This window comes from Mesoplodon densirostris, chromosome 4 (assembly GCF_025265405.1).
Source record: "Mesoplodon densirostris isolate mMesDen1 chromosome 4, mMesDen1 primary haplotype, whole genome shotgun sequence".
NCBI classification, from domain to species: Eukaryota; Metazoa; Chordata; class Mammalia; order Artiodactyla; family Ziphiidae; genus Mesoplodon; species Mesoplodon densirostris.
This window is the reverse complement of record NC_082664.1, coordinates 11,561,864-11,574,619: the sequence shown is the minus strand read 5'-3', so window position 1 is coordinate 11,574,619 and position 12,756 is coordinate 11,561,864. Positions and strand designations below refer to the sequence as shown.

At 42.6% G+C, this 12,756-nt stretch overlaps 1 protein-coding gene across 1 annotated transcript in view; it reads left to right on the top strand.

Annotated features, from left to right (window-relative positions):
- Positions 1 to 6,428: 6,428 nt before the first annotated feature.
- Positions 6,429 to 12,756, top strand: part of PPP4R4 (protein phosphatase 4 regulatory subunit 4) — a 122,094-nt gene continuing 115,766 nt past the window's right edge. Inside the window, exons 1-2 of the mRNA XM_060097917.1 lie at positions 6,429 to 6,545; positions 8,002 to 8,075. Of these exons, the coding sequence (XP_059953900.1) occupies positions 6,429 to 6,545; positions 8,002 to 8,075 (191 nt within the window). The remainder of the gene's footprint in view (positions 6,546 to 8,001; positions 8,076 to 12,756) is intronic.

Here is a 12,756-nt window from a genome sequence, read left to right as displayed (position 1 = left end):
AAAAAAAAAAAAGAGGAAGAACAGAGGCTCTGTTAATCCAGGTGACTTGGCCAGGTGGGCAAAAGATCTACTATGCCAGTTTAGGGCTCCCTGCCTCCTCCCTCTTTCTCTTTTCACTTTCTCAACAAACATTAACAGAACACTTATTATGTGTTAACTTGTCCCAGGTGCTGGGCAGATTCCAACAGGTGTGGTCCACTAGGACCCTCGTCTAGTTCACCCAGACTCAAGCTGGTGAGAAGGGAGCTGTTACAGGGAGCAGGTGCTGACTTGGGGAAGTCCGCTTGGGGCTGCAGGTGGACCTCTGCAGCAGTTGTCAGCAGCTGCTGTCTACTCAGACACTAAAGAAAACACAGAATGAGCAATGGGTGGGTGACAGCTCACCTAGCCTAAAACTTGGAAATCATCTTAATGCCTCTGTCTCCCTGACCCCCACTCCTCCACCCCAATCCATTCCCAGTTACCTCCAAAATCTCTCTTGTAGCTATTCACATTGCTCCATCTTTATCATTATGACTCTAGTCCAAGCAACTATCATTTCCTACCTGGTGCCTCTATCGTCACTCTTGTGCCCCCAGAATCTTTTATTAGTTAGGACAGATGGGCTGAGCTGCAGTAACAGAAAACTCAATGAATTCTCAGTGGCTTAACACAGAAAAGGTTTATTTCTGACTTACGCAAAAGTAGGTAAGGTGGTCCTTGTCCATCAGTCTCCTAACTCTGTATTTTTTCCATAGCAGTTATCATACTTTGTAATTATCTATTTAATTATATGATTATTGGATCAATTTCTATTGCTATCTCTAGGGTGTGTGCTCCTTGATGGTAGGGCCTGTACCTGGCTTGCTATGTATCCCTAGACCTAGAACAATACCTATAATATACCTACAATTAATGCCTTAATATAACATACAAAGTAGAATTCTTGACATATTTTTTGAATGAATGAATGGACGAGTGCAGTGGCTACACTACAATTGGAAACCATATCATCTCCCAGATCTAAAAAATTCTAAAATACTTCATGCATAAAACATGATAGGGAAAACATATGTATACTTTAAGCCTAATAATAAAACACTCACATATCACTATACTACTCAGTTCAAAAAATAACACATCACTTGGGACTTCCCTGGTGGTCCAGTTGTTAAGACTCTGTGCTCCCAATGCAGGGGCCTGGGTCTGATCCCTGGTCAGGGATCTAGATCCCGCGTGCCACAACTAAGACCCAGTACAGCCAAATAAATAAATAAATACATAAATACTAAAAAAACCCTCCATACTTCTACTGCAAGGGGCTCGATCTCTGGTCGGGGAACTAAGACCCCACATGCCAAGTGCGGCGCGACCAAAAAATTAAAAAAAACAAAAAAACACATCACCAATGTCTACGTGCCCCTCCCTGATGACATCTCAGTCCTAGAGATTAACAAAAGACTGCATTTTGTGTCTATCATCTCTTTCCTTGTCATCATTTTAACCACATATGGATATTACATATACTATTGTTTTTGAACATTATGTAAATAATATCACACTGTAGATAATCTTTGGTGATTTGCATTTGTTGGTCAACATGTTTGTGAGATTTATCTTTGTAGAATTATGTAGCTCGGGTTCATTTTTACCGTCATAGTTTCCATTGGTTGAGTATAATACAACTAATTCATTCTCCTGTTGATGGGCATTTGAGTTGTTACCAGGTTTTTGCAATTATAGTTTGTACTGTTGTGAACTTTCTTGTGCATGTCTCTTTGTGCAAGTGTGCAAAGAGTTCCTCTAGGGTACATAGTACATACCTTGAAGAGGTGAATTCCATTTTACAAGTTAATGCCAAATTATTTTCCAAAGTGTTTGCACCAATTTTCACTTCCACTAACACTGTCCAAGAGTTCCTTTTGTTCTACATCCTTCAGACACCTGATGCGGCCAGACTTTAAAATTTTCGCCTCTCTGGTGGGTGTCTACATTTACCTTCCCCTGATTATTAATGAGGTTGAACTTCTTTTCATAGGTTTATTAGCAGTTCTTCTTCTGCAAAATGATTGTATATATATTGCTCATGTTTCCATTTAGTTGTCTTCTTACTGATTTTTTTGGAATTCTTAACTCTGGACAGCAATTCTTCTTTGGTTATTTTCTTGTAAATATCTTTTCCCGGTCTATAGTTTTTTTTTGTTACTGTCTTTGTGTCTTTTGATGAACACGAGTTCTTAATTTTAAGACAGTTACATTTATCACTTTTATAGTATGTGCTTTTTGTTTTGTATAAGAACACTCTCCTTATTCTGATGTCATAAAACTATTCTGTATTTTCTTCCAAAAGTTTGAAAGATTCGTCTTTAGTTTTTTTTATTCACCTGAAATTGATTTTGTCTATGGTCTGAGGTAGAAATCTAATTTAAATATTTTTCTCATTATTGCATTATAATTACATTAGTTTCCTACTGCTCTTGTAACAAATTACCACCAATCTAGTGGCTTGAAAAACACAAATTTATTATCTTACAGCTCTGGAACTTAGAACTGGGTTTCACTGGGCTAAAATCAAGGTGTCAGCAGGGGCTGCACTGCATTCCCATCTGGAGGCTCTAGGAGAAGTTTTTTTTTCCCTTTTTCCAACTTCTAGAAGTTGTCCCCTTGAGCCCTCTTCCATCTTCAAAGCCAGCAATGGCCGGTCAAGATTCTCCTGCATCAAATCCCTCTGACACTGACCCTTCTGCCTCCCTCTTTTACTCATAAGGACCCTTATGATTACACTAGGCCCATCTGGATCATCCAAGATAATCTTCCCACCTCAAAATCCTTAAACTAGTCACATCCTTAAAGTCCCTTTTGCCACATAAGGTAACACAGTCACACATTCAGAGGATTAGGATATGGACATCTTTGGGAGAGCATTATTCTGCTTCCCACAATAATCAACCGATTCAGCACAATTTATTTAATCTTTTCTGAACCTGGGTACAGGGAAACACTGGTCTGGTCGTAATAATAATAATAATAATAGCAAGCACGGAATGCTTGCTGTGTACCAGGAATATCTCTAAGCATTGTATGCATATTACCTCATTTAATACTTACATGACTTTATGCTAAGGCCAGTACTATTATTTCTATCTTAAAGATGAGTAAAGTGAGGGACAAAGTGATTAAGTACCTTTCCTACGATAGGAAATGGCAGAGCCAGGACTCGAACCCAGGCAGTTGGGATCCTAAGTCCATGCACCCAACCACCATGCTACTGTTCAATGAACAAACTAAATACATAAATCTAGCTTCCCTTAGCTGCTCAAGCCTAAGTCACATAACTTCTTTGAGCCTCAGTTTCTTTATCTATAAAATTGGAAAAGTGGTGCATCTCTTCTGCATTTCACGGGGCTGCTTTGAGGACACATTGAGACAAGCTGTAACAAAGCAGTTCAGATAAGGAAAACAGGGCTCCACGAGTCACTCCACTGCATGTCACTGGCAGAGCCAGGACTGGGACTCAGGTTTCCTGGCAAGGTGGGCTATTTCCACCACAGTGTGGTAACTATAGCAGGCACAACTGTTCAAATGGACTATGTGCCCTTCACCAACCTCATGCCCATGAAAGCTGTGTCTGTGTAGTTAATCAATTGTTCATTAAGAATGTCATCAAGTCTCAGAGGATGCTGTTACAAAATTCAAATATGAGCTAACACTTCTTAGCTGAGACAGGGTAAAGCGTACAAGTGTTATTTAGCAGCAGCTACAAATCAAGGGGAAAAGGAAGAAAATTTCAGAAACTGACAGAAGAGGGAGGCTGCAAGGTACTTGCTAAGGAAAACCACCTCCACCATGTCTTTGCTTCTTCTCCATCCTGATCCCATCAAGATGCACCCCTTTTCATTTTCCCTTGAATTCTCCTTAGTGGAGTAGGTATCAGAAAACCTGACTTTCAGCTTTGGGGTAACGCCTGACCGTTTTTTGCTTTGACCTTCAAGGCAATATCGAAAAAAAACAAAGAAAAAGGGTGAAGAGTGGGAGGATTCACTCTACCAGATATTAGGATATACAACAAAGTCATAGCAATAAAATCCGTGTAGCACTTGTACAGGAACAGATCTAGATCAACAGAAGAGCAATGAGAGCCCAGAAACAGAGACAGGTGTCTATGGAGACTTGGCTTACAACACAGATGCCGTCACATCTTGGTGGGGAAAAGATGGATTGTTTGGTGGGTACTGCTGGGAAAACTGGCTCAGCACGCACAGAAAATAATATTGTATTCCTATTTGCAGTACATGCGAGGTGAACTTCAGATGAGTTAAGACATGTGACAGGTAAAAGTATGAAGCAAAATAGGGAAAAATGTAGGAGAATATTTTGCAGCCTCGCATAGGAAAAGATCTTTAAACAAGACCCCAAAAGCACTCTTCACAAGGCTGAAATTGGATGCATTTGGCTACATCAAAATTAAGGATTTCCCCTACACTATAGGATAGCAAAGACCAAGTTAAAAGGATGCAAGAAAGATTGGGAGATACTGGCAGTGTCCAAGGCTGACAAGGGATTAATATTTAGAATATGTAAGAAACTTTTAAAATTCACTCAGAAAAATAATAGGAAATTTAGCAGAAAAATAGGCAAAAGATGTAGCAGGTAGTTCATGGAAGGAAAAACATCTCTATGGCTCTTAAGCATATGGAAAAATGGTTATCACTAATCATGAAAATTAAAATGTGATACTACTTTACCAATGTCAGATTAATAGAAATTGGGACATATGTTAGCGTATAAAGTGGAGAAACAGGAACCTTCCTATCTTCATGTGCCATTGGTGGCAGTGCAAACTGGCAAAGCCATTGTGGAGAGTACCATGGCAGAGTGAAACCAAGCAGTGTAGACTCCATGATCTAGCAACTCCATTTCTCTCTTATGGTCCATAAGAGACACGTGTAATACCCATTCCAGCACTGTCTGTGATAACAAGGAACTGCTGACAACCTAAGTGTTCATTGATTAATGAACTGGTAAGTAAAATGTGCTAGACGCACAAATCAAATACTTTCAGTGGTCAGAATTAATGAACCTCTGGTATACACAGCCCCACGGACAGATCTTTAAGACATCATGTTGAGGGGAAAAACAAGAAACAGAATGAGCTCTTATCACAGTACCATTCGTGTATATTAAAAATAGATACTTAAACTAAAAGCAGTATCTTTCGAGGACATATACATGTACTGGGACATATCTTAAACGAGAGAGAATGCATATGGGGGGTAGAGAAACGGGAGGGTGGAGAGGGAATGAGTGGAAAATAATAAAATAAAAAAGAGTTGGGTGTTGCTGACTCTTAGGAGGGAAGAGTATGATCAACAAAACTTTTGTCGCTGAGGTCCCAAAAATGGCCCCAATCCCCCTTCCATCGCTTCCTACTCTTAACAGAATCAAATGCAAGCAACTCAGCGTGGCTGCCCAGACCTGGGCTTTTTTTGCATAAAGGACCTACCTCTCTACCTTGCCAAGCACTCGGTTCCCCGCACTTCAAGCTCTACTCTGCCTGCACTTCCTACAACCCAAACACACCCAGGCTTCAATCCGAAATGGGCTTACTCTTATTTTTCTTGGAAAAATCCTGTTTAAGATCCAGTTTAAGCGTCTCCTCTCCAGGAATCCTTTTTCTGACGGCTGCCTTTCCCACATGCTAACGCCTCCCGGACTGTATGCCCATGCACCCCATCCCCATCAATCCCGCACACACCAAGTTCTATTTCCTTATTTTGGGTACACACCCCTCCCTCAGGGATAGAGCAGAGTTACGGAGATATTCGCGTCCACAGATCGTGCGCTGGGGTGGGCGGTCCCACGAATAACCGCATGATAATTCTAGCAACTTAAGCAAGATCCCAGCCCACCTCCCTCTCCTTTGTTTCGCCTCTTATTGGTTCAGCATCTCCACCCCCGGCTACCGACCCCACTCCTCCTCCACTGGCCGCAGGGAGTGGGAGGCTCTGCGCACGCGCCGCGGCTTAGGGCTTGCTCTGTCGGGGGCGGGGCAAGGGGAGAGAAGAGCAGAGAGACGAGAGCGGTAGGGGGCCGCCGCGACGTTGCGCGGCAGTTGCGTCCGGCCCGCGTGCACGCGACGCCCGGGAGGGGGCGGGGCTGAGGCGGGCACCCCAACCCACCCAGGCCCCGCCCCCGAGGCCCACCCGCGCGTTTCACCCCGCCCCCTCGCTTTGGCTGCCCCGCCCCCTAGACTTGGTTGCCCCGCCCCCTCACCTTGGCTGCCCCACCCCCTCGGCGGTCGCGCTCCTTCTCCCGCCGCCTGCTCGCCTCTCGCCCGGCTCCTTCGGCCGAGAGCGGGAGAAAGTCCTGCTGGTGGGCGGCCGCGGGGCTGCGCGCGTCCGGCATTCCGGTGCCGCTCCGGCCCGGGCGGCTAGGGGGCCCGGCGGTCCATGCATCCGCCGCCGCCCGCCGCCGCGATGGAGTTCAGTCAGAACAGTCTGTTCGGCTACATGGAGGACCTGCAGGAGCTCACCATCATCGAGAGGCCGGTCCGCCGGAGCCTCAAGGTGCGCCCCGGGGAGGAGGAACTGCCCGCAGGGCGCCCGGCGGCTTGCCCCTACCCCGACCCCAGCCCGTCCGCTCCCCGAGGCGGCCCGGGACCCTCTCGGAGTCCTGCTGGCCCCCCAGTCCTCCTCCAGTCCCCGGCCGCCGGCCCTTCTCGGGCCCCCTTCTTCGACGTGGCTCGGGTTCTCCCAGCCTGGACCCCCAGGCCCAAGGGACGGGCATCCGGAACCAGCCCGCGATCCCTCGAACGCCCTCGGTTTTCTATTCCCCCGGCCCAGCCCGCCCCGGTCCCTTTCCCCAACCCGCCCCCCAGGAACGGCCGGTCGAGCCCCTGTCATTCGGGCCAGCCCGGCGTCCTCCCCGCGCCGTCCCTCTCGCACAGCCGGAGCCCCTCGGTTGCGGTCCTTCTTACCCCGACCCTGCAGGAGCTGCCCCTCGCAGCTGCAGCCCGCTTATCCCGCCTCCTCTCCTTGGGGCTCCCCCTCCCCCCGCTTTGGCTCCCTGGTGCTGCTGCCCGGCTTCAGGCCCCAGTCCCACTTCTCAGTCTACACGGCCCCGACTCTTCCCCTACCTCTCCCAGAGACACCCCAGATCCCATCCCCCTCCACCCCCATCAGAGCGAGCTCCGGTCCCCCAGTCCCCAAGTCAGCCCGGGCCTCCCTTCACCTCCCAACTAGCACCCATACTAGAGCCGTCCTGCTACGGGTCTTCAAAGCCCTCTCGACCCTTTGTGCCGATCCTGAGTCACGTGTCCTTACCTTCCAGCCCCTCCAGGACTCTAGCTGGGACCCTGCTCCCCAACCTCCTTAAGAGAGTCAACCTTCACTAGGCCCCCCACCTCCCGCTAGCTCCCCGACCCCGCAGAGTCATCTTCCTCCCAGCCTCCCAGAGGCTCCAGCCCTCACTGCTGGCAAAACTAGTGACCGACCACCACCCCCTCCGCCCCCCGTTATAGCTCTTTGCACTCCCACCTGCCGCAATATCTCGAATCTTTGATATCCTTCCAGTCCCAGAGTTTATTCCCTTCCCTCCCCCACTCCAGATTTCGTCTTTCTCATTCTCCCTCGGCTGCAGTCTTCATTCCCCTTTTAAGCATTTCCTGGGATGGAAATGCTGGCGAAACAGTCTTAGATATTAGAGACTAAAAGTATGTATATATTTTATATATATACATACAATTGATTTCAGCAAGGTTCTGAAGCCACAATGTGATTCTCAGGCTTCAATCTAGAAGCTAGAAGAGTAAACAAACAAAAAAAAGCCCCCAACCCCCGAAACTCCACCACCTAAACCCAACAGTTAGAGACGTCTGAGGTTTGAGGGCGTCAGACCCTTGATTAGTTTTCAGTGACAACACTTAATTGTGAAACTTTTTCATTAGTCCATACTCAGATAGGGACCCTGGAAGCAAGACCGATCCGATGTTTGTGTGCATAATTTGTGTTTTACACTTGACAGACACCAGAAGAAATAGAAAGATTGACAGTTGATGAAGACCTCAGTGATATTGAAAGGGCTGTTTATCTGCTCAGGTATTTCATAAAGTCTTTTTGTGATAATTGCTGCTTTTCCTGTGGCAGCATCCACAAATGATTTCTGAAATGTCATGTTACGGTTCTGTTCAGATTTACTTAATCACTTGAACAGAGTACTTTTGCATGCGCAGCACTTAATTATGTTATAAATGAAGATTTAGATATGGACTTATGAACTTGAGAACCGAAATCAAATCAGATACCTAGCTTATAGAATATTGCTTGGAGGAGGAGCAGAACAACTAATGGTTTGAGTTGAATCTCATTAAAAAAAAAATCTTGCAGCTTTGGTTGTCCTCGCATAAGATCCAATAAATTTAGATGAGACTTAAGAATATCCAGTGATTAATTTTAAGTTAATTGCAGAGTATGAACTTTATATGCTATTTACTGTACAGAAAAAAAATCCACAAATATGGTAGTTCAATTTTTTCCCCTCAGGCTATCCTGTTTATATTACTTCTGCTATGTGCACTTTATAATTTTGCCTGAGAGATTTTAAAATTTAATTGCACCTACTCTCACTTAAGTTCATCTTACAAGCTCTACAGAATTGCTTAAGCCAAATGGTTATTACAAATATTTAGAAGATTTCTCTCAACTATTTTAAAAATTGTGTTGTGGATTTAACTTCTTAAAAGCTGATGTGAACATTAGTGAAAATATCTATAAAAATACTTCAGAAATAGAAATTTTCCTAAGGCATTTTGTGTACATTTAAAAAAATTTTTTCTTGCACATTTTTCCCCCCTTTTGGCAAATTAGTTTTCACTTTTTTTTTTTTTTTTGGAATCAGATTTTGAAAACTGGTGTTATTTACCTCCTGGGATATTTGTGATCCTTGTTTCCTTAGCTCAGGTCTACTTTGCCGGTTTCAGGTGCTGGCAAATTTCTTCTTCTTTCTTGTTTTATAGATCACGTTTCTAGTCCCATGATATTCACTGAATGACCCTGTTAAAAAAAAAAAATCTCCTCTCCTTGACTTCCATTTTCTTAATTATTCTGTAGCCTACTAGTGACATCTTGGGTTCTATTCTTGTCAGAATTTTAGCATGCTTACAATTTAGACCATTCTCTTCAATAATTCTGTTACTTTAAAATGTTTCTGGATCTTAGACCTTATGTTGGGGTTATTTCCCCTCATCTTTTGGTGATTTATGGTAGCCTGCTCTCATTGTTTCTACCTATTTGTTTTATTTTATTTTTAAAATGTTCATTGGAGTATAGTTGATTTACAATGTTGTGTCAGTTTCAGGTGTATAGCTACCTATTTATTTTAAAGGAAAATGGTTTTATCTATGTATGCATTAACAGTATGTGAGTATGTGTTTTTGCTGTTTCACAGAGAATATGCCTTTTAACTTAGTTTAATAATTGTGTAATATTTGAAGTACTTTATTCCTTAATGATTAACATGTCCAATATGGTGAACAGTAGTTGTAAGCATCTGCCTTTTCCCACATTTCTTTTGTTTGGAGCAGGTAGACAACTGGTGAGAATTTGGATAAGCTTCTTTTAGCATACAGCAGTTAATGACTTGAAGTCAGTGCCTACTTACTCCTACTTAATTCTCTCCGTATAAATGCTGGCTGACAATGAGGAAATAGAGAGTTTTGCTCTACTTACTTGCGACAGCAGATACCTTATTTTAGGTATCAGTGACAAGGCTTCTTTTTTAGGATAGCTTATTTTCTATTTTGCTTTTATTGTTAGCGAACCAGGTCGTCTAAGTTGTTTGAATTTCTCAGACAAAGAACATACGTTTCATCCAGTTCTGGAACTGACAAAGCCCTTACAGAGGCAGATGGGTCCTCTCATTCTTAGGCAAGAGAGTTTTAAAGGAGATCTGATATCTCCTTTAGTTTCTAGTGGCTCATCTACCTTGAAGGAGGTTTGCAAGGTGACTCAAAAGGCAAACACTAGTTTGGTTGTTTGTGGGCTCTCCAGCTGAGTTCTTCTTTTGTATTCCTACCATCTCACCACCTCCTGGGGGAAAGAGGGATTTCACCTTTAGGCCAGCTTCTGAAGGGATAACAAGACGCCTGCCTGAAGGGTTCTTTCTTCCCTGGGATTCAGGAGAGGGTGTGGGATTGTCTTATGGACATGTTCCAAACTTTGCCTCTGTTAAAGCTGTTAAAGCCTCTTCTCTCGTGTATTGAGCCTTCTATTTTAAATGTAATTTATTCCTTTTTTTTCCTATTTGTACTTCCCAATGCTGTAGAATCTAATACTGAGTCCTTTTTTTCCTCTATGATTTTCAGGTTTATTTTTGAGTGCTTTACCTCTTCCTCTGTTTTGGATATTTAATATCCAGAATTTTCCTCTTTGCTTTTGAATGTCAGATTTGTTTCTGGAGCTCTCTTACTTTTGTACATTAAATCTATTTTGGAAGATTACGTTTCATTAGATTTTAGAGTCAAATGTATAAGTATCGGTAGGAGATGCTTTATATTAGTGGAGGTTCTGATAGCATTTAAACTGAAACTAGTATCTAAAAAAGCATTATATTGGACTGCTGTCCAATGAAAAACAAATTACACTGTTCATTATCTTACCCTAAAATATGGCAGATCAATTATTAATGCTATTTTCATAATTAAGTTTAGAACATTACAGTATTTGAAGATTTGACAAAGATGATTCTGTGGTTTTGCATAAATATGATGCTGATATACCCATCTGTGGCATTTAGCACTGAAACAAAACAACTTTCCTAATAGTCACAGCTTGTGGCTTAGTCAGAATCATATCACAGTATCTTCTTTTAGTTCTCTCTCTTCTTTGTGATTTTGGTGTATATTTTAGGAATAATTTTGTTAGAGAAGGGTCCTAAGTTTGTACACTGTGCTTTCATTAGGTAAACCTTTACTCACATATCTCGAGTTGCCTGTCAGATAAATTCCAGACCCTCAAGCTTGGCATAAGTGACTCCATCTTAGCTCTGCAATGGGATGTTCCACCAGGCCCTCAACTTTTCTTTTTAACAGCTTCATTGAGGTGTCGTTCGTATGCCATATGGTTCACCCATTTATAGTTGAGTGGTTTCATGTATTCACAGAGTTGTGTGTTCATCACCACAATCAATTTTAGAGCATTTTCAGAAGAAACCCTGTACCTATTAGCAGTCAGTCCCCACTTCTGCCCAATCTTCCCAGCCTTTGGGAACCACTAGTCTACCTTCTTTCTTTATGGATTTGCCTATTCTGGACATTTTATGTAAAATTATACAATATGTGGCTTTTTGTAACTGATTTCTTTCACTTAGTATAATGTTTTCAAGGTTCATCGTCATTGTAGCGTGTCAGTACTTTGTTTCTTTTTACTGCTGAATAGTATTCCACCGTGGGAGTATATCACATTTTGTTTGTTCATACACTCGGGTTGTTTCCATGCAGTCCTTCACTTTTTGAAGCAGTCGTGCTGCCTTATTCACTGTTACTCAGATACATCACGTTCATCCTTAACTCTGCTTTTCCCCATCCTGGAATACCTTTCGTTATACCTCTCCAATATTTTCCATCCCCAGGATCCAGCTGTAATCTTGCATCTTTCATAAGGCCTTTCCTAACTGCTGAAACTACATGGGATCTCAGGCTCTGTGAGCTCCCATATCACTTAGTGGCTGCATACCTTTGTATTCCTTAACTTGTGTGTGTGCATACGTTGTCTTCAATAGACTGTAAGCTCTTAGAGGGTAAGCTGTTTTTTATTGTTGTTGCTGTTTTGGTCCTTTTTTGTTCTGTGCTATGATATAAATATATACCTCTTAATGGAATAAAGTGAGTTTATTTATCTTAAGATGACCTAAGTGCCAGATGAATTAAGCAACTTTTGACTTTTTTGTATTGTAGGCAATAGAATCAGACAGATTTAGGTTATGTCCTACCACTTACTATCTGCGTGACCATGGGCAAGTTATTATGGTTGTTAAATCCTGGTTTTCTCATCTGCAAAGTGGAAAATAATAATTCTTGTTTCCCAAGGTGGTTGTATTATGTGTAGAGCCCCAAACACCAAAAAAGGTACCCAATTAATATTAATTCCCTTCTGTTTCCTTTGCCATGTCCCTAATTCCTTACTCCTTAGGTGCTCAAGGTACATTACAAACTTTTAAGAGAGGATAGCGGTATTAATTTTGTCTTCTAATAATTTAATAAAGTAATAGGCAAGTAAAGTATATCAACTGAAGTTTGTGGTAGATATCTATTAACTTCCTTTGCTAATAGTATTTATCAGAATCGTCACATATACTTATTTTAAACTGATGATAAGGTCAGCCTGTTTAAGCAATATTTGCTATTTATATTATGCGTTAAATGTGTCAATTGGTTAATGTACCTAACCTAACTTTTATGTTGCTTACTTTTACAGTCATTTAAAAACCGTTTGTCACTTTGCACTGTGAGTTTTAAAACATTGCGCCCTTTGCCTTTTAGGGACAATGAGATAAAGTACATCGTTAATTAGGAACTTTTTCTCTTTTCTTTCTCTCCCCAGCCACCCTCCCCTTTAAAAAAAAAACAGGAGTAAGTGCTCCCCCTAGTGATAGCACAGAGTGAGAATCTGCAGCCAAATCTGGAAATAAAAGTGCTGTAAAGTGTGGCTATTGCTGATCACGTTTGGGAACTCTTGCATTCAAGACTAACACAGGGTAGCAGTGAGGTCATGAGGAAGAACT